The sequence below is a fragment of the Prionailurus bengalensis genome, chromosome A2 (genome assembly GCF_016509475.1).
Source record: "Prionailurus bengalensis isolate Pbe53 chromosome A2, Fcat_Pben_1.1_paternal_pri, whole genome shotgun sequence".
Classification (NCBI taxonomy): domain Eukaryota; kingdom Metazoa; phylum Chordata; class Mammalia; order Carnivora; family Felidae; genus Prionailurus; species Prionailurus bengalensis.
The window spans coordinates 9,471,594-9,492,594 of record NC_057348.1 but is presented as its reverse complement, the minus strand read 5'-3'; the positions used below and the strand labels follow the sequence as shown (position 1 = coordinate 9,492,594).

The following is a 21,001-nucleotide window of genomic DNA, read 5'->3' as shown; positions in this document are numbered from 1 at the left end:
CAGGATCAAAGATATCAACAGCTTTTCAACTCATTATTCACAGAGCCCTTCTGGGTTTCAGAAACACCGAACCCATGTATAAACCTGCCAAGCACTCATACGCTCAACGGATCCCCCCTCCCCAGCCACTGCGTATTGCCCATTTAATTCCCTTCCCCAGCTAAGTAGGTCTGTAATGATACCTTCAAGCTCGTTTCAATTTGCATTTTTAAGTTCTAGCCACAACCCTCTTTTGCCTTGTAATGCTGAGCTAGACCTATTTCGACTTGTGGGTGCATCTGTGTCCCTCCTCCCACAGCAAGTTCAAGAACGGGAGCACTCCCAACAGTGCTCTGTGTGTTTGATCCGTCAGTCTGGCTCACACACCGAAAGCTTGGCATACTCAAGTCAGGATCGCCTCTGTGGATAAGATTGGGTCCCTGCTCCCCACTGATGGAGAGGTTATTTTTCATCAGTCATCCTAGAAAAGATGGAAAAGTGATACTACCCCATGTTGGCAAGGATGTGGGGAAATGGGCATTGTCGCGTGCTGAGGGTAGGAGTTTGGTTTGCACGGTTTCCACCGTGTGGTTGGGTATTATTTAACTGTAGATGTTTCTATTCTTTGACCCGGCATTTCCGCTGCAAAAATATTTCTTCCACGTGTGCAAAAGATCGATGCCTCTTCTCAACAGCGTTGTCTCTGGTGTTCAAAAAAGTGAGAACCAAAAGAGCCCGGCTGGCTCCGTCGGTAGAGCGTGCAACTCTTGATCTAGGGGTGGTGAGTTGGAGCCCCGTGTTGGGTAGAGAGATTACTTAAAATCTTTTCAGTGAAAACACACACAAGAAACGAAAGTGAAAACCAGAGACAACCCGCATGCCCAGAAATGGGGAGACGACTGAAGAAATTGCAGTATTTACGTTCGATGGACTGTTACGCAGCCAGGAAAAAGAACATGGCTGCTGCTCGCATGGGAAGATGTTTGAAAGCGATTTCTCAGTGAAGAAAGCAAACGGCACGGCATTATATAAAATGTATGATCCCATTGCAAGAACAATATTGAGAGGTACTTAAAAGTGTGAGGGATTTTCTTTCACTTTCTACACGACAATTTTCTAAAACGTACGAATTAGTGACAGGCATTTCTTTTGAAATCAGAAAAGTAATTAACTACGGTTAAAGTTACTTAAAAGCAACACAGACTGGGGGCGCCTGGGTGGCTCAATCAGTTGAGTGTCTGACTCTCGATCTTGGCTCGGGTCACGATCTCCTCATGGTCGTGAGACTGAGCCCCGAGTTGGTGTCTGTGCTGACAGTGTGGAGCCTGCTTGGGATTCTGTCTCTGTCTGTGTCTCTGTCCCTCTGCCCCTCCCCACCCTGTGCTCTCGCTCTCTTTTAAAAAATTAATTAAGTACGTAAGCAAGTAGGTAAAAAATATTTTTAAAAAAAGCAACAAGAGACTGACCATGAGGACTCTGATAGCTGTACAGGCTGGGAAGAATTTGGTGGAAAGCAGAGAAAGCTTCACGAAGGAGGCGTTTGTTGTTTTGGTTTTTGGTGTTGGTTTTTGAAAAAAATGTTTTTAATGTTCATTTAATTTTTGAAAGAGAGAGAGAGACAGAGCGTGAGCACGGGAGAGGCAGGGACAGAAGGAGACCCAGAATCCAAAGCAGACTCCAGGCTCCGAGCCGCCGGCACAGAGCCCGACGCGGGGCTCGAACCCACGAGCCGTGACATCGTGACCTGAGCTGAAGTCCACCGCGCGAGCGACTGAGCCACCCACGCGCCCCGGGAGGGGTTTGTTTCTAAGCTGGGCTTTCTGTGGAATGGGGAGAGAGCATCCATTTGCGACGGCTGCCATAATAAAATAGCATAGGCTTGGGGGGCTTAACAGCAGAAGACCGGAGACTGGAGTTCTGGAGACTGGAGTTCCTAGCTCAAGGCGTCCGTCGGGGTTGGCTGCTTCTGAGGCCTCCCTCCCAGGCTGTAGACCAGGCTGGTAGACCCCTCCCTGTGTCTTCACACGGTCTTTCCCGATCTCTTCCTTACAAGGACCCCAGTCAGTATCGGATTAGGGCCCACCTACGGGACCTGAGTTTGCGTTATAATTCGCTCGTTAAAGAACCGAGCTCCAAAGAGGCTCACATTCCGAGGTACTAGGGGATAAGACTCCGGCATATGAATCTGGGGGATCCAGGTCAGTACATAACAGGGGGGCCAGCCAAGAAGCCATGAGAGAGACTCACAGATGGTTTGCCCGTGGGAGACCCTGCTCGTGAATTGGCGGCCGACGTAAGAGACCTTGCTCCTTGGAGAATGCAGTTGCAGGCTGGTGTGGGATAAACACGTGATAAGGGGAAGGACGGGAAACCAGAGTAGGAAGCGGTCGGACTAAGAGCCATGGCTGTCCCCGTGCCCTTTCTGTTAACAGAGCAGGCGACGTTCAGCTCTCCAGACGGGTCCGAAACGTAGGCCAAGGGGCTCGGTGTCCCCGGACCAGGTTGGCCCCGGGCAAACCCACCAAACTCCAGCCCCTTTGCCTGATGGCTCAGAAACGCACAGGAAGGGGCCCCCGCTCCAGCCAGTACCCCAAAGGACACCTCTGGAATTCCCGTTCTGACCAGGAAATGACTTGACTTGCGTTTCCGTAAGCGAGACCAGCTGAGCGTTTCGGAATGAGGCCGGAGCCGTGCGTCTGCCGTCGAACCCTGGACGGCAGCGAGCACAGCCTTGCGCAGTTGGTGTTTCTCCCGCGCGGTCCAATCAGCCGATGAGCGCCTCACAAAGCCGTCTCGTCTGCAGCCGGCGAACATACTGCTGAATTCTGGAATTCGAGTCGTTTATAGGACAAGCTGAGCCATGAATGCCAGCTCTTCAGGAAGATCATATTCCTTTTAGATGACTTTTGATCGGAAGCTCTGCGCGGGCTGTATCCGTCTGCCTGGGCCGCGTAACATAGTGTCAGAACTGGGAAGCTGGAAGCAATCCTTGGCGATCCCCGGCGTCTGTGTGCATCCCCAGACTCCGGCCTCTGTTGCCACACGCTTTTCTCCTTGTGCACCTGTGTGGCTCTTCTCCTCTTATAAGGACACCTTATAAGTTAGGGTTAGGGTCAGGGTTAGGATTTAGGACCCACCCTGATCGAGTTGGGCCACATCTTCACTTGATTACGTCCACGGAGACCCTTAACTTCCCAGGAAGGTCACGTTCACAGATCCCAGGGGTTAGGACTGGAACACGTCTCTCTGAGGGGCACAGTCCAACCCGCAGCTTGGGCAGGACCCGTTTCAACTTATGGGCGATTTCAGGGGCACGCAAAGTGCCCCAAGTCCCCATCTTAAGCCTTGGTGGTGACAGGCTTCTGTCCTCACGGCAGGACATTCCAGACCGCTACTGGTCACCTGTGGCTCTTGATCCCTTGGGCAGAGCCAGTGTGAGCAAAGAGGTGCTTCATTCTTCTAACGCATCAGATTTAGAAGTCTTAGCCCAAGAAAAAGAGTGTGGAACGTCTCTTTGACGTATTACTATACTGATGCCGTGTTGAAATGATAATGTTTTGGATCTGTTGGGTTCCATAAAATCTCTTATTAAATTTTTTTAATGTTTATTTATTTTAGAGAGAGAGAGAGCGCGCGCAAGGGGAGGCAGAGAGAGAGGGAGACACAGAATCCCAAGCAGACTTCAGGCTCTGAGCCATCAGCACAGAGCCCCACGGAGGGCTCGAACCCACCAACCGTGGGATCGTGACCTGAGCTGAAGTCGGACGCTTAACCGACGGAGCCATCCAGGCTCCCTGTCTTATGAAAATGTTTGTAAAATCTAAGAATTGCCTGCAATTGCCATTCCAGACCACAGAGAAAAGCTAGAGACAAGAATGTATAGAGAAGGGGAGCGTGGGTCCAAGTGAGTGTGAGATACAATCCAGGTGACAATACGCAGCTAGCAGGGACCTAGCACGTAGTAGGTGTTCAGTTAACATGCACTTCCCTTTTGCTTCCCAGTGGGTGCTGTGCTTGTGGGATATGTCTCCGGGCCAGTGATCAGGAAAGACTTGCTCAATAAATTGGCACATGAACTCGGTCTTCACTGGAGCACTGGGGGTCTAGTAGGATGATGGCCATGGTGGCCAGCATGGGGCTAAGGCGGATTCTCCCAGCAGCCCTGTGAGTGGGCAGTGTGGTTGTCCCGGTTTACAAACGGAGGCACTGAGGCCCCAGGATGCGAGGTGGCTTGGCCAAGGTCACCTGCTGGTTGGCAATGGAACGGGTTTTCGGTGGGGCTCCAGCAGGAGTGGGGGGGTGGGGAGCCTCCCGCCCACTGTGACTGAGCTCTCCCTCCTCCTCCCCACGGAACATCCCAACCTGAGACCTTCAAAAGTCTCAACTCTTTGTCATGCCCTATGGACGCCTGCGGACCCCACATCTTTGGGAGCTGCCAGAAATGCCCCAACTGAGAAGGGGCCGTGAGGAGCCCCGCTGGGGTTCTCAACGGCTGTGAGGTCAGGCAGGCGACGGACATGAGGGAGAGAGGGTCCCGCCACCAGGGCTGGCCAGCTGCCGCCGAGCGGGCATGTGTGTTTAAAATTTTGTGCGTGGGAAGGGAGTGGCGCCCTGGGAGACGTTTGCCGCGTCCCATGCTGGTGGGATGCTGCTGATGCACCTGCTGGGTGGACGAATGAGTGAATGGGCAAATCAACCAATGAGCGCATGAATCGATGAACAAGCTGGTGAACAGGGGAAAGAATGAATGAGCCAAAGAACAGTCAACCAACAAACGAATGCCCTCGAAGGTGTTCAAGAAGAGATCATTTAGAAGATAGGAGTTGCGAACCTTCCCCTAAACCTGTCCGCTCTCGGTGCGTGGCATCTCGGTCCCTCCGGGGGCTCAGGCCAAAGACCTTGGCTCCTCTGTCTCTCTCACACCCACACTCGACCGGCAGCGGGCGTTGAAATGTCCCTGAAGTAACACATCCCCAGTCTGCCCACTCTTCTGCCTTCCCAGCCACCGCGGAGTCCAGCCGTCATTATTGCTGGCCTGGACCAATACAGTCACCTCCTCCCTCTTCTTGCCCTGGCCTTCCAGACTGTTCCCCTCCTGCAGCAGCTAGAGGGCGCTTGTGAGCAGCTGAGTCAGTTCTCCCCACGGCCCCGCAAAGCCCCGCTGCTTCCGCAGGGTCCCCACCCTGCCCTCAGCTCCTCCTCGTCTCCCCCTCATCTTCTCCACTCCAGCCATACTGGTTTCCTTATGCCATTCCCCAGATAGGTCAGGCAGGCATATTTCTGCCTCAGGACCTTTGCACTTACTGTCTCCTCTGCCCACAAATACTAAGGGGGCTTAAACCAACGCCTTCACCTTGACCACTTGGCTTGAATATGGCAGCCTGCCCCATGGTCCCTCCTGAGGCTCCCCAGCCCCCTACACTACTGTCCGTTTTCTTTTTGCCAAAGCACATTGCACCTTCCATCACACTATTACTTTTTTTTTTTTTAACCATATTTGCTCTCTCTCTCCCCAAATGGAGATTAGTCCCAGGAAGGCAGGGCTCTGCTACCTAGAGTGTCCTAAACACCTGGAGTAGAGCCTGGCACACAGTAGATGCTCCACAAGTAAAAGTGTATGCAGGCAGATTCTTTGCTGCTCACGTCTAAAGTGAAGTGTCCACGGAAACTAAATGTCCTAGCCACACCTCTTCCTGGAGGCTTTCCAGGAGTTCTCCCTGCAGCGAGGGTCCTGAGCAGAAGCTCCTTCCTCATTCTCCCACCGTGGCATGACCCCCAGAGCCATCAGATGCGGCAGGAGAGAGGGAGACGCAGGAGGTTGGCATCATCGGTGGAGAGCCATCTGTCTCCCCGTGACATCCAGAGCTCTCGTTGGTCGTTTGCGATGCTATGATCTTTGCCTTACTGTAAGCTCCAGCTCTGGAACGCTACGTCCCTGGGTCATGGTGGTTCCCCCCCGGGGGGCTGGACGGCTCGCGGGAGGCGGATGGATCCCCTGGCCGGATTCTGTGCCGGGGCCGCGCGGCGGTTAATTTCCTCCACAGGAACGTCCTGACCTTCTCCGTCCTCTCCTCGGCAGGGTCTCCCTTCGCCCGAGCCAGCATTAAAAGTGCCAAGCTGGAGAACTCGACCTTTTTTCACAAAAAGGAGAGGAGGATGCGTTTCTACATCCGCCGCATGGTCAAAACTCAGGCCTTCTACTGGACTGTGCTCAGTCTGGTAGCCCTCAACACTCTGTGTGTCGCTATTGTTCACTACAACCAGCCCGAGTGGCTCTCCGACTTCCTCTGTGAGTACCGCCCGGCCCCGCCCCTGCCCACGCCAGCTCCCTTCCTCCCGGCCCCGCCCCTGCCCGCTCCCGCTCCCAACCTCACACCCTTTCCCACTTGTGTCTCTGCGTGTTCCTACCTTAGCCCTTGTTGAGTCTGCCCTTTGATGTGGAGGTGTTTGCAGCTGGCACCTCAATGAGTCTTTGGGCCTGAGGGCTGGAAGCTGGAATTGAGGCCACCAAATACTTCTGTGATTTTTTTTTAAATTTTTTAATGTTTATTTATTCTTTGAGAGAGAGAGACGGACAGAGAGAGAGAGAACGAGCAGGGGAGGGGCAGAGAGAGGGAGACACAGGAATCCCAAGCGGGCTCCGGGCTCCGAGCTGTCAGTGCAGAGCCCACTGCGGGGCTCGAACTCACAAACCGCAAGATCGTGACCTGAGCCGAAGTCGGATATTTAACTGACTGAGCCACCCTGGTGCCCCTGTGATGCTTTTTAAAAGAGAGGCATAAGGGTGCTGGTGAAGGGGGGCATTGGAAGAGAGACAGAAAGGGGTAGAGACCACAGGACAGCCAGATGGAGACAGAAACACACATGCAATTAACAGGTAATATCTCTGGGGATGTTAAAATGAGTGATTTGTGGTTGAGAGAGGGGGATGCTTTAGGGGCAAAGAGTGGCCCTTATGTTGTCCCCATTTTCTCTGCTCGTTTCTGACACTCCCTGCTTCTCCCCTCTTCTTTCAAACCTTCTTCTTCCCCCCCCCCCCCCCACCACCACCCCCGCCACTTTCCTCTCTAGCCCTTTATGACCTCCTTATATCCGGGATTCATTCCTAGAAGATCTGCCCCAACAACTAGGAGAACATCTGTCTCCTTCAGTGGCTCCCAGGACCCCTAAGGCCTTGCCTTTCTGGGCCTATTCCAGATTCCAGGAGTTAGCATGTGATAGTATCAGAATTGATGGCCAGGAGGGGGTGAGGAGAAGCAGTGAGAGGTGGGGAGACCTCTGACCGGGATTTGAAAAATAAAGAGCTCTGAGAAATCAATAAGAGGAGCGTCTGGCGGTGGGGAAGGCAAGCGCATACCCTGGCTCTGGCCTGTGGGCCCCGAGTGAGGATTTCCCAACACCGTTTGCCTGCTGGCTGCCCTCCGCCTGCATCTACTGGCCTGACTTAGGTTCGTAGCTTCTTGCCCCGTCTGGCCTGGTTCGGGGTTGACCCAGACAGCCACTGGAGACAGTCGAGTCTTCGGCCTAGAGAGGCCTAGGAGCCTGGTCCAGGTCATTATTTCCTTGTAACCCTTGTTGTTCTCCGTCACATTGGTTGACCCCTCAGGACACTCCCCAGGGGCCAGCTCTCCTTCTGAGAGCCCTGCCTAGTTCCAACCCTCGTAATTGCATTTGGTCCCCGTGGAGTCTTACAAATGAGGACTCTTTACTTCTTGTTTTAATCTCCTCTGGTAGTCTATTTTTAATCTCCCATATTCTCCACACTAATCACTTTGCTCTGTCTGTCCTGGTTCAGGAACAGAGAGTTGGGACTCCCTGTCCTGGGCTTCTGTGTCTGTAAAGGTCCTCTAGTCATCCCCGTTTGAGGCAAAGGAGACACAGAGAGGTTAAGTAACTTGCCCAGGAACGCACAGCTAGTAAGTGACAAAGCCAGGATTTGAACCCAGAATCCAAACTGTGACTAACGACAGATCCCTGCCCTGGCCACCAGATGACCTGGGTTCTCAGTGCCCGCTCTGCGCCTAACTCATCGTGTGACCCCGGACAAGTCACTACCGACAGCCGGCCATCAGCGGAAAGCGTCTTCGTTTACAAAGCACCCTTTTTATTTTATTTGCCACAAAGAAAGAAAGCAGGGCTACTATCTTAAACGAGGACATGTCGATGTGAAGACACACCCCAATTTCCCAGATGTCAAACTGAACGAAAGCGTGTGTCTTAGAATCCGTGAGGTGTGGTCGTTTCTCGGCGTCTCAGATTTCTCATCTGGAAATTGGGTTTATTGGGCCCTGAAAGTTCTTCCCGACCCTCCAGGGCTACAGACAATTCTCTCAGGTCTTGTGCATTGCCAGCAACCAGGTTGCCGTGGTAACTAGGGAGCAGGTTTCCCAAAGTTGTTTCTGGTGGTTCTTGGAATGCACCAGAAGTTACAGCCAGATGTCCCTCGCTGATATTTTGGCCTGACGATCCCAGAGACCCTGGTTTCCCTCAGACACTAGGAGCTCCCTGGTGTCCAAAACCCTAAGGGGAAGAAGATTCGGTCAGGAATGTGTGTGAAGGACCTTGACGGTTCAAACCACCTCTTAAAAGAATGATAAAAGAAACACCCTTGACTTTCTTTCTTTTTTTAATGTTTATTTATTTTTGAGGCGGGGAGGGGCAGAGGGAGAGGACAAGAGAATCCCAAGCAGTCTCTGCACTGCCCGCACAGACCCCAACGCAGGACTCGGACCCACAGATCGTGAGATCGTGACCTGAGCCAAAATCGACAGTCAGACACTTAACCGATTGAGCAACCCCGGCGCCCCAACACCCTTGGCTTTCAAACAGAATTAACACTGTGACCAAAACTGAAACTCTTGGAAGTTTGGGTCCTTTGTCTTCCTTTCTGTTTTCTTCCTCTCAGAAACTCTCCTTACCCCACCAAGAAAGCTCTCTCGGAAAAGGTCTTGAAATGAGCCATTTCTCTGCTGGTGCAAACAAATTCCCATATGTTACCTCTCCCCAGGGCGTTTGGACTATCATGCTTTCTTACCAAAGAACAAAAGTGCTTTATCTTGTCCAAGGCTTTTAGACATCAACAAGACAGGATTCTACCGGGGGGGCATCAGATAGGTTTTCCAAGTTGGGAGAAGGGCCGTATCTTAGATTGGTTGCCCCTGAGTCTCCAACTAAGCCCCTGACACAAAGGTTACTAAAAAGACACCGTTATGATTTCTACTTCAGTTTCTCCTTTCTTGTGGCATCCTGGGCTCGTTGTTATTTTGTTAGTCGGCCAGTTCGTTCGTTCGTTCGTTCGTTAGTTTTAAAACGTACTGGGGCGCCTGGGTGGCTCAGTCGGTTGAGCATCCGACTTCGGCTTAGGTCATGATCTCGCGGTCCGTGAGTTCGAGCCCCGCGTCGAGCTCTGTGCTGACGGCTCGGAGCCTGGAGCCTGTTTCCGATTCTGTGTCTCCCTCTCTCTCTGCCCCTCGCCCGTTCATGCTCTGTCTCTCTGCGTCTCAAGAATGAATAAAACGTTACAAAAAAAATTTTTAAATAAAAAAATAAAACGTACTAAGCACACAGGAACCCACCAGCCAGCACAAAACCTGAGTCCTTGGCAAGGACCTGTGCCCAGCTGTTATCACTGAACCAGAGCAAAAAAGTGCGTGGCGGAGAGCCATGGAACTTTCCCCACTCCTTTTTAAGATCGGCCAGGGGTTGGTGGGTTGGAGGGTGGGGGACAATTGTTGTTCCTCGCTTTCACAGAGGAGAAACTGAGGCCCGTGGAAAGGAAACTTGCATAATCTTCAGCCAGGGCCACCAACGACCCTCCTCTCTCCCTGCCTGCCAGGCCAGATGGATGGGGTTGTTATTAACAGGAAAGTCAGAGCCGCCTGGAACCCCGCCCCCCCCCCCCCCCCCCCGCCCCGCCACGCACTCCACAAACCTAACTTCCTTTCCGTTCTCCCTCCTCTCCCTTCTAGACTATGCAGAATTCATTTTCTTAGGACTCTTTATGTCCGAAATGTTTATAAAAATGTACGGGCTTGGGACACGGCCTTACTTCCATTCTTCCTTCAACTGCTTTGACTGTGGGGTAAGTACTCTCGTTGATAGGAAGTTCAGCTCTCCGGCTCTGGCCAGGAACGGCTGATGCCTGGGCACCCCAGAAAGGGAACAGTAGGGTCACGTCTGGACGTGAGAGACGCAGCCGAATGCAGAAGGAATGACAGGGCAATCCCAGATACCGGTGAGGACGCAGAGGTTCCGAAACTTTTAGCCACTGCCAGCGGGGGGGGGAAACGTTCAGGCCCTCTTTCGTTTATAAAAGTTCCAAACCAAAGGACCCAACGTCGCGTGGCAGCAAAACGGAGAAGTAAACTGTGGCACGGCCACGTAACAGAATTCTCCACAGCGAGGAGAGGCGCGACCAGCCGCAGACATTGACAAAAACCAGCCCGCAGAGCAGGATTCCGCTCCGCTCACGTCAGATCAAAAGGATAAAAACTAGACGACTGTGTGTTTGGTTAAGGATGATGCCTGAGAACTTTAAAGGGGCAAGGACCTCAAAAACCGTTATGCTCAGTGAAAGAAGCCAGACCCAAAAGGTCACATACTGCATAATTCCATTTCTGTGAAAGGTCCAGAATAGACCTATCCATAGAGACCGGAAGCAGGTTAGTGGTTGTGGGGAGGAGGAAGGAATGGGGAGTGACTGCTCATGGGGAGACAGGGTCTCTTGGGGGAGCGATGAAAATGTCTCAGAACTGCATAGAGGTGACGCTGACACAACATTGTGAATGCGCGAAGTGCCGCCGGGTTGTGTGCTTCAAGTGGTTACTTTGACGTTCTGTGGGTTTCACTTCGATTTCTGAAAAAACACAAGGAAATGGTTACTGCAGTACCCAGGGGCCCCTCGAGGCTTCTGGGGGTGGAGACCCTCACCCTGCTTCCGTGTGGGGGCATCTTGGTTGGGTTCCCGTAAGGTCCGGGGCCAGGGCACGGTTTCCAGGGCCCTGGACGCGAGACCAGGTTCTCTGCTCCAGGTTATCATCGGGAGCATCTTCGAGGTCATCTGGGCCGTCATAAAACCCGGCACATCCTTTGGAATCAGCGTGTTACGAGCCCTCAGGTTATTGCGTATTTTCAAAGTCACAAAGTAAGTCTCTGGAGCTCCCCCGGCATCCCAGCAGGGGCGGGGATGGGGACCGGGGTGGGGCCGCCTCCAGCTTGTGGGGACGGGCGGGCTCAGCTGACCGGCCTGACCGCCCCTCCCCGACCCGGGCTCTGCTGGCAGGTACTGGGCATCACTCAGGAACCTGGTCGTCTCTCTTCTCAACTCCATGAAATCCATCATCAGCCTGTTGTTCCTCCTTTTCCTGTTCATCGTGGTCTTCGCCCTTTTGGGAATGCAACTCTTCGGCGGCCAGTAAGCGCTCAGCAGACTCCCTGACTTCCGCTTCCCTGGGGTCCCGTGCGGGGACAGAAGCGGGTCTGGTGCGTCCAGAGACCCAGGCTCGCCTCCATCCCGCAGACCGCCCCCCTCGTGGCTCCGGGCGCCCAGTGTATTCACTTGGATGGGCGGGGTCCTGGGTACCAGTCAGGGTGTCCTTCTGGGGAACAGAGATGCTGGAGATGTTGCCCTGGAGACAGGATGCTGAGCTAAGCCCTCAGAGCACCCAGGGCAGGGCCAGCGTGAAATGCCTGTGTCCTCCCCACAGGTTTAACTTCGATGAAGGGACTCCTCCTACCAATTTCGACACTTTTCCAGCAGCAATAATGACAGTGTTTCAGGTACGGTCTTCACCTGGCCCCCGTGGGCGGATACCTCTTAGTGCCAGAGACTAAAGCAACCATTCAGCCTAGGAGGGGGGCTCCTCGAATCGCTCTTCCTCCGCTTTGCCTTGTCCCGCTGTTTTAAAATACAGGTTTTAGAATTATTCAGGCACGGTGAGGCCAGCAGATCTCCGTGAGATCGCAACCTCAATCAACAATGGTGGGTAAATGCCATTGGAAAGGCAGTCTGTTGTACTTGGAGATCCCAAGAGAGGAAGTCCACAGCGGGCCACGCAGGGCCACGAGGGGGAGGTCAGGAGGCAGAGAAGGGGGAACATGAGCACGAGCCTTTATTGTGGTTTCTGCAGGAAGGATCCCGCGAGGCAGGGTAAGGAGATTTAGAAGTGGCTACTGGAATGATTTCAGCGGGGCTCTGGGCGTGGGGGCCATCTCGGGTTAGCTGATGAGAAAGATCAGGGGACTGTGGGCCCCGAGTGTAAGAGCCCCATAGAGGAGGTGGTTGGTTTGCATTTGAAAAGTGCACACCATGGGCAAGTTGGCCATTATGTCTAGGAATTAGCTGGCCCTGACCCCCTCCAGGGTCAACCAACCCCCCACCCCCACCCCCGCCAAGTCACAGCATCAGAAGACAGAAAATAAGGCATGGTTACCACACCCATCCTCCCTGGATTAGGAGATGCCCCTGATCCCACATTCCAAGGCAAAGAGACCCTGGGCGCTCTCCCCAAACCAACTGCTGCATCTGTGTGGGCACATGCCCTGAGGTTGGGGACTGACCTGGCTGGGACCACCAGAGCCTGGTGGGTTCTGTCTCTTTGTGGGGTGGGGGAGACAGGGAATCTACAGAAAATGTGACTTCACTTTCTCCTTCCCCGGGGAGGGCAGTTTTCTAAAAGAGAACCCCTGGACAGGGGGTTAGAAAGGGAAATTAGCCATGAAGAGTGTTGATGGTGGGTCTTGAGCACAGGGGTTCTTGTCTAAGGGGGGGGGGGGTCTGTCCCCCAAGGACACTTGGAAGTTCTAGAACCGTGGTTGGTTGTCACAGCCCTGGGGGAGTTACGCTACAGGCTCCTGGTGGGTAGAGGGCAGGGCTGCTGCTCGGTACCCCACAGTGCCCAGGACGGCCCCTTAACAGAGAATGACCCGGTCCCCAAATGTCAGCAGGCAGGGCCGAGGCTGAGAGACCCACATTAACGGGTTGACATTTTTGGAGTTGATTCACATTTAGTTTATCCTTGTGGAAATATTACAGAGGAGGGAAGTTGGATTTTTTTTTTTTTTTAGTGAGCGTGTGGGTGACGCACGCCTGTCCCCTCAGTCCATCCCATAAGCATCAGGGAGACTTGTGTTTGCCAGCACCTGCCTCCCTGTGCCTGACACATTCTCCCGTCACTGGCACCCGCCCTGCCCCCAGGCACAGCAGGCCAGAAGGACCAGTGAATATGCGGCTTAAGCACCAGAAATTTATTTCTCGTGTATCTGGAGGCTGGGAGTCCATGAGCAAGGTGCCCGCGGGGTTGGTTGCTGGTTAGGACTCTCTTCCTGGTTTACAAATGGCCACCTTCCCACCGTGTCCTCACATGGCATGGAGATGGGGAGAGACAGAACAAGTTCTCTGGTGTCTCTTCTTTTTTTTTTTTTTTTTTTTTTTAAATTTTTTTAAACGTTTATTTATTTTTGAGACAGAGAGAGACAGAGCATGAACGGGGGAGGGTCAGAGAGAGAGGGAGACACAGAATCCGAAACAGGCTCCAGGCTCTGAGCCGTCAGCACAGAGCCCGACGCGGGGCTTGAACTCACGGACCGTGAGATCATGACCTGACCTGAAGTCGGATGCTTAACCGACCAAGCCACCCAGGCGCCCCTGGTGTCTCTTCTTATAAAGGCCCCAGTTCCCATGATGAGAGGCCCATCATCATGACCTCATCTAACCCTGATTACCCCCCCATCCCCAAATACCGTCACATGAGGGTTTAGATCTTAAACGGACCGGGGCACCTGGGTGGCTCAGTCGGCTAAGTGTCCGACTTCCGCTCGGGTCCTGATCTCACAGTTGGGGAGTTCGGCTCAGGTGGTGATCTCACGGTCTGTGAGTTCGAGCCCCGCGTCGGGCTCTGTGCTGACAGCTCAGAGCCTGGAGCCCGCTTCGGATTCTGTGTCTCCCTCTCTCTCTGCCCCTGTCCTGCTCACGTTCTGTCTTTCTCTCTCTCTTTAGCTCTCAAAAACAAACATGAAAAAAAATATATTTTAGAGCTTCAACCTATGAATTTAGGGGGGCGCAGCTCCGTCTGTAGTGAATCCCCTGGTCACAGGAGGCAGGACAGAACGAGCTGTGACTCCCCCAGAGGCACCTTTCCCTGGAAGCCAGGCCGAGAGCCCCTCAGGGCAGGGGTGGCCCCTCCCACGCCCCAAGAGCCACCGCAGGCAGGCGCCAGCTCCGCAGCCAAGGCGTCTCCGCGGGGCCCGTGGCTGAGAGGGGTTGGCTGTGTGTTTCTCCGTCCCCTTTCAGATCCTGACGGGCGAAGACTGGAACGAGGTCATGTATGACGGTATCAAGTCTCAGGGGGGCGTGCAGGGCGGCATGGTCTTCTCCATCTACTTCATCGTGCTGACGCTCTTCGGGAACTGTATCCTCCGCGGGGCGGGGCCGGCGGGGGCGGGGCCGGCGGGGGGCGGGGCTGGGGGAGCAGCCGGGCGGCGAGGGAGGGTCCTCGAGGCCCGGGTACCCGGGGTCCGAGTGGTGGTGCTTTCCCTGACTCCAGCGCCTGCAGACACCCTCCTGAACGTGTTCTTAGCCATCGCGGTGGATAATTTGGCCAACGCCCAGGAGCTCACCAAGGTGGAGTTGGTGGGAGAATGCTTCTCCCTCGGGCAAAGTTACCGCCTGCTTGTGGCCGATCAGCACAGTGCTGGGCGTGGGGGTGGAGACAGGGTCCGAGCTTTTGCCCTGGAGGCTCTGTTCCCCGGGAGAAGGAGCCCCCTCCCCCTGAAACAGTCTGTCTCTGATCAAGAGGATTCCACAGCAAAGAAGGTGGGGGGCGTAAGGCTGCGGGGCTGCCACAGGAAACAGATGGCAGGCTCCACCCGAGGGCCCATGTATAGGGAGCGGGGAGCGTCAAGGGACCTCTCCAAGGAATGGCGCAGCCCCCAGGCCAGCAGGCACTGTCACCACCCCAGACCTGAAGGGATGGGACAGGTGGGAAAACCCACACAGGGGCCTGAGGCTCACCTCGTGGCCCCATGAGCTTGGGAGCTGGCCAGACGTCGCCCCCAAGTGACATCAGTAAAGAATTAGATGCTCCCGGTGCCGGGCATCGCTGTTCTCTCCCTTTTGCAGAAGGGGAAACTGAGGCTCAGAAAGGCAAAGTCACTGGCCCCAGATGGTATGATAATAGCAGCTACTATTCACAGTAGCACACTGTGCACGTCAGGTACTCGACACAGTTCTTGCTCTACAGTAAGTGCCCAATAAAGGGAGCAAAACTTCGTGTCAGATGCCTCTTAGAGCAGCCTTGGACTCCCTGGAACTCGGATGCGTCTCAGCTGGGCACAGAGGAGGCAACACTGCTTTCAGGAACACAGCTCACACCCTTGGGAGAGCCCACAAGCAGGGCTGCTGGGAATGGTTGTACAGGTTGCGCACTGCACAAAGGAAGCTGGCACCTTTTCTGCAATTTCAGAGGAGGCTGTTGGGAAACAGCCCCATCACATGAAGAGAACATGTGCAGAGTCTTCCTGTGAGCCCAGGAGGGCCAGGCCTGGGACTTCCCTCCTTTTCATGGTCCCATCTCTAGTGCTTTGAGGTGTTCAGGACACGTTCGTGGAACTGAACCGAACTGAGCGGACGTTGCCCGTTGCCAAACCCTCCATCTGCTGGCCCTGGCAGGGGGGAGAGAGAGTTTCCCGGACCCCGCTCTGACTGGCAGGGTTGGGGGGGGGGGGGAGAAACGGAAGGCTCTGCTGCCCCAAGCACACGGCCACGAGCCTGGTCACCATGGAGCTGGCTGGCTCCAGGGGCTAATCCAACCGTATGCTCATCCGAGTTCCGAGAGCCCGTCCTCAGGGGCTGTCACGGGGGAGAGGGTGTGCAGGGAGCATGAGAGAAGGGGAGAGAGAAAGGCGAGATCATCTATTTAGTAGGGACATTCTCCTCCAGACCAACTTGTTTCCTTCATTTATCCTGCAGGTATTTCTTGAGCATTTCATGAGGCAGGTACCCCGCTAAGCCCCCGATGTGTTGGTCTTATTGAATCTTCTCAGAAACCCCCGGAATCAAGTTCTCTGAGCCCCCCTTTTACAGACTGTGTCTTTCAAAAGCATTTCTTGAGCACCTCCCGTGAGCAGAGCCTGGTCTAAGAGCCAAGGATGTGGCAGTGAACAAAAAGGCAGAAATCCCTGCCCTCGCGGGGCCGACATTCGGGAGGGAGAGACAGACACGAAATCAGCTTCTCAGGGGGTGAGAAGTGCTCAGGTGGGAGAGCCGGGAAGAATGGAAATTTTAGGTGAGGATAGCGAGGCACCCAGAGGCGACGTTAACAGCGAGCGAAGGAGCTGGGATTTGAATCCACGTGGGTCCAGAACTTGTGCTCTGACCCACGTGTACTGTTGCTTAAGCCCGAGCGTGTTTGATACTCGCCCAGGAGCTTGTTGAAAATGCAGATTCCACGGGGCCCAGCCCGGGGATTTGCGGGGGCGGGGCGGGGGGGGGGAAACCTGGGAACCTGCATCTGCAATGCCACTGAGGCAGGTGGTCCAGGGGCCCAGCTCTGAGAAATGCTGGGTGAGATGCCAGAAGGAAAGAAGGCCTTCTGAGAACGGGGTGGCTGGTCGGGGCCCACCTCTGTGCGGTCACTGACAGAGCGTCCTGATCTGACCGTTTCCGAGGTGGTTAAGGTTGCTTCTGGCCCCAGAGATCACAGTGCAGGGGGAGAGGCACCCTGCCACATAGCCCGACACTTCTTACTGGTGGGTTCATCTCTGGCCATTCCTTCCTCGTTGCTTTTCCTTTGCTTTTTCTTTGTGGGCTTTTCTGTTTTACGAATGAGGCCCTGCATGAGGGCTGAATGAAGAAGGCTTTAAAGCCCCAACACATCTTCTTCTGTGTTTGTAAAACATCTTCCACCCTCCTCCTCTCTGAACCTAACCGGCCGGGAATATAAGCTCCTCTCCCGATTCCCCTTCTGGAAGCTGTTGGCAGTGCACGGAATGGGCCAGGGTTTCTGCATGTGGGGGCTAGTCCGTGTTTTTAAAAAGTCTGGGTTCGGAGAGCTTAACCTAGAAGGGAGAGGGAGAGGGAGGTCTTCGCATTAATTTCCGGCTCGTTGAGACGGGGTGCAGAAAAGTCTCCATTGTGGGAAAGCAAGGGAGTCTCTTTCCCCTTTGGTTTTCTCCTGGCTGTGTCCTAAACAGGATTAAGAACGAGCTGGAGACTGAGCCTGCACCTAGAGGGGATAGCAGTACACTTGACCGACACGGGGCACCTGTTCCGATCTGCGAGGCTCGGGGCAGGGCGGGGGGGGGGGGGTCGATACCCAGGCCACACCTGCTTGTAAATATTTTCCCATGTTGCCCTTTGGTGGCAGTAGGGTCAGCAGGCCTGGTTCATGTTTTGTGAACAGGGACCCCGTGTGTCTTTCAGGATGAACAAGAAGAAGAAGAGGCAGCCAACCAGAAGCTGGCCCTGCAGAAAGCCAAGGAGGTGGCAGAAGTGAGTCCCCTGTCAGCCGCCAACATGTCCATAGCTGTGTAAGTGCCCCGAACTCCAGAATGCTGTCCAGGGTCCTCACGTCTGCACCCTCCCAGTCAAGAATTTGGGGGCAAGGACCAGTCCCTGACAGGGGTGAGCTTTAGGAAGAGGTGCTTCTGCTCTATCGCCCAGTGGTACTCAACAGATAGTTAATAAGCGCCTCTTACGTGCCAAGTATTGTTCTAGCAACTGGGGATATGGTATTAATAGGGGGTTAAGGGGCGTAGGGGGAGCCAGGGGTGGAGAGAGTTGGGACTTTAAATAAAGTTGCCGTGGAAGACCTGGCTGAGAAGGAGATAAGACCAGAAGGAGGTGAGGGAGGAGCCAGGCAGGGGGATCTTAGGGAAGATCATAGCAGGCAGCAGGAACAGTATATACAAAGGTCCTGGGGCAGGAATGTGCCTAGTGTGTTTAGGGAACATGAAGGAGGCCACTGTGACCGAAGTAGAGGGAGGGAGGGAGGAGAGTGGGAGGAAGTGAAGGCAGAGAGGTGATAAGCAGATCATGCAGGGTCATGGATGGGCTGTGGACTTTTGATCTGAGTCAGATGGGGGCCATGGAGGGCTCTGGAGCACAGGAGGGGCAAGACCTGACTCGGGTGCTCATGGGCCCCCTCTGGCAGCTGTCAAGGGAACAGGCTGTAGGGAACAAGGGTGGGAGTCAGGGGACCAGGTTGGAGGCTACATTCATTGGTCCGTACAAAAGAGATCGTGGGACTGCAGTGGGGTGGTGGCCGTGGTGATGGATGTAGCTGAGTTCTAGACACATCATGAAAGGTAGAGTGGACAGAGTTCCCTGGTGAATCAGAGGTGGTGAGGTGGTGAGAGTTCAGGTATCTTGATTAAAGGGAGATCCGTTGAGCCAACCCACATTCTGCCTGTGTTGGATGTCCCAGGGACGTTGCACACCGAGGGACAGTGCATGATGTGACGGTGGGGAGGGGGCTTGCTTTGCCATAGTGGAAGGAGGAGAGGTGGCTGTGAAAGAGCCCAGGAAAACACATAATCAGACAAGTGAGTTTGGGTGTGCAGTCTATGGAAGGTGGTGGTCTGTATAAAACCATCAATGGGGGTCCCTGGGTGGCTCAGTCAGTTGAGCGTCCGACTTCAGCTCAGGTCACCATCTCACGGTTCTTGAGTTTGAGCCCCGTGTTGGGCTCTTTGCTGACGGCTCAGAGCCTGGAGCCTGCTTCGGATTCTGGGTCTCCCTCTCTCTCTCTGCCCCTCTCCCACTTGTGCTCTCTCTCTGTCTCTCAAAAATAAATAAATGTAAAAAAAAAAAAACAAAAAACTATCAATGCCCGCAAAAACCCTAGAGAAGTCTGTATACCCCAGACTGGGCTGCAGGCTGGCCAGCACCGGCCCTGTGGGTAAATAGGCACCATTGGGTAAATAGGCACTGCCCAAGACTCCCCAGTGCCCACCCTGGCTCCCCCTGGGACCACCCAGACCCTCCATGACCCAGAATTAAAAGATCATGTGGACGATTCCAGAATCTGCTCCAGGCCAACGTCCACTGTGATGGCTTATCCCGGAGGTTAAGATACTTTGACCATCAAGGCTACATCCCCCAGGGGGTCACGTGCTACAATTTGAGGAAGCCTGGAGAGGACAACGGGAACACCCACCTGGGCTGAGACACCCCCCCCCCATCAGTCACACCCAAAGACACCTGCTGGATGGAGACACCCACCTGGGCCAAGGCCCTGGCTAGGCCAGGATGCCCAGCCGGCTTGAGTTTTCGGCACAGGCGGAGCCACCTGGTTGGGCTGAAATACCCTCCCCGGTGGAGAGGCCCCCGGGCCGAGACATTCGCCGAGGGGCCTGAGCAGGCCACGTGGCCCAGCGCTCTAACCCCCACCCCCACCCCCACCCTTCCCTTGCAGGAAGGAGCAGCAGAAGAACCAGAAGCCCACCAAGTCGGTGTGGGAGCAGCGGACCAGCGAGATGCGGAAGCAGAACCTGCTGGCCAGCCGGGAGGCCCTGTACAACGAGATGGACCCGGACGAGCGCTGGAAGGCCTCGTACGCCCGGCATCTGCGGCCGGACATGAAGACCCACCTGGACCGGCCGCTGGTGGTCGACCCCCAGGAGAACCGCAACAACAACACCAACAAGAGCCGGGCGGCCGAGCCCACCGTGGACCAGCGCCTCGGCCAGCAGCGAGCCGAGGACTTCCTCAGGAAACAGGCCCGCTACCACGACCGGGCCCGGGACCCCAGCGGCTCGATGGGCCTGGACCCCCGCAGGCCCTGGGCCGGCAGCCAGGAAGCCGAGCTGAGCCGGGAGGGGCCCTACGGCCGCGAGTCGGACCACCACGCGCGGGAGGGCGGCCTGGAGCAGCCGGGCTTCTGGGAGGGCGAGGCCGAGCGGGCCAAGGCCGGGGACCCCCACCGGAGGCACGCCCACCGGCAGGGGGGCAGCAGGGAGAGCCGCAGCGGCTCGCCCCGCACGGGGGCCGACGGCGAGCCGCGCCGGCACCGGGCCCACCGCCGGCCGGGCGAGGAGGGCGCGGAGGACAAGGCGGAGCGGAGGTCCCGGCACCGCGAGGGCAGCCGGCCGGCCCGGGGCGGCGAGGGCGGCGAGGGCGACGGGCCCGAGGGCGGCGAGCGGAGGAGGCGGCACCGGCACGGCCCCCCGGCCTCCTACGAGGCGGACGCAGCGCGCAGGGAGGACCGAGAGCGCCGCCACCGGAGGAGGAAGTAAGTGGGTGTGACCCCTGATCTGGGTTGGTGGCAGCGGTAGTAGCGACGCCGGCCGTGGGGCCCGTTCCTCTGGTGGAGCGTCTCCGTCCTCTCCACCTCTTCTCCTCCACCGCCCGCCCCGCCCCCCAGCCCTGCGCCCCGCCCCCCGCCCCTCCGCCCCGCCCGCCGCCCCGCCCCCAAGCCCTGCGCCCCGCCCCCAAGCCTTGCACCCCGCCCCCCACCCCCTTCGGGCAGATGGATCCCAGTGTCACAGATTGGAAACCCAGGGGCGGAGCGCCTTGCCCAAGGTCACACGTGCAGTAGATGGCGCGGCCAGAGGCTGCAGGCCCACCATTTCGCCCTGGTGCCATGTCTCTGGGAACATCTATGAGAAATTCCCCGCGCCCCCCACTCCCACGCCCCCCCCCGAATTCTTGGCGCTGTTCCATGTAGTTGCTGTGTGACCTGGCGCCGGTGACTTCACGTCTCTGGGCCTCCGTTTCCTCCATCTGTAAAATGGAGATGGGGGGGTCCACTTGGGTCGTTGCTGGAATTAAGAGATCACTCATGGAAAAAACCCGGAAGAGCGGCCGACACCTTAAGTACTCGGTACATGCAGGCCGTTTTTTAGCTGTTAATGAGGCAGCCATCTTTTTTAGCCACACTGGGCCCTCGGAATTGAAAGGAGAGCGGGGTTCAGGCTTCTGGAGGCCGGTTCCAGGCCAGAGCCCTGCCCAGTGGGAAACAGCATCCTCGTGTTCTTGGTACTTTGGAACACTGCTTCCGGTCCTGTGGTGATTCTATATATAGGA

At 55.6% G+C, this 21,001-nt stretch overlaps 1 protein-coding gene across 14 annotated transcripts in view; it reads left to right on the top strand.

Moving 5' to 3' along the window:
• CACNA1A (calcium voltage-gated channel subunit alpha1 A) overlaps positions 1–21,001 on the top strand; it is a 213,245-nt gene that overhangs the window by 120,782 nt on the left and 71,462 nt on the right. For all 14 annotated transcript variants that reach the window (XM_043586739.1, XM_043586749.1, XM_043586748.1 and 11 more), the window contains exons 11-19: positions 6,059–6,268; positions 9,948–10,060; positions 11,010–11,122; positions 11,261–11,392; positions 11,685–11,757; positions 14,270–14,387; positions 14,532–14,599; positions 17,399–17,505; positions 19,392–20,207. In XM_043586739.1, coding sequence (XP_043442674.1) covers positions 6,059–6,268; positions 9,948–10,060; positions 11,010–11,122; positions 11,261–11,392; positions 11,685–11,757; positions 14,270–14,387; positions 14,532–14,599; positions 17,399–17,505; positions 19,392–20,207 — 1,750 coding nt within the window. The remainder of the gene's footprint in view (positions 1–6,058; positions 6,269–9,947; positions 10,061–11,009; positions 11,123–11,260; positions 11,393–11,684; positions 11,758–14,269; positions 14,388–14,531; positions 14,600–17,398; positions 17,506–19,391; positions 20,208–21,001) is intronic.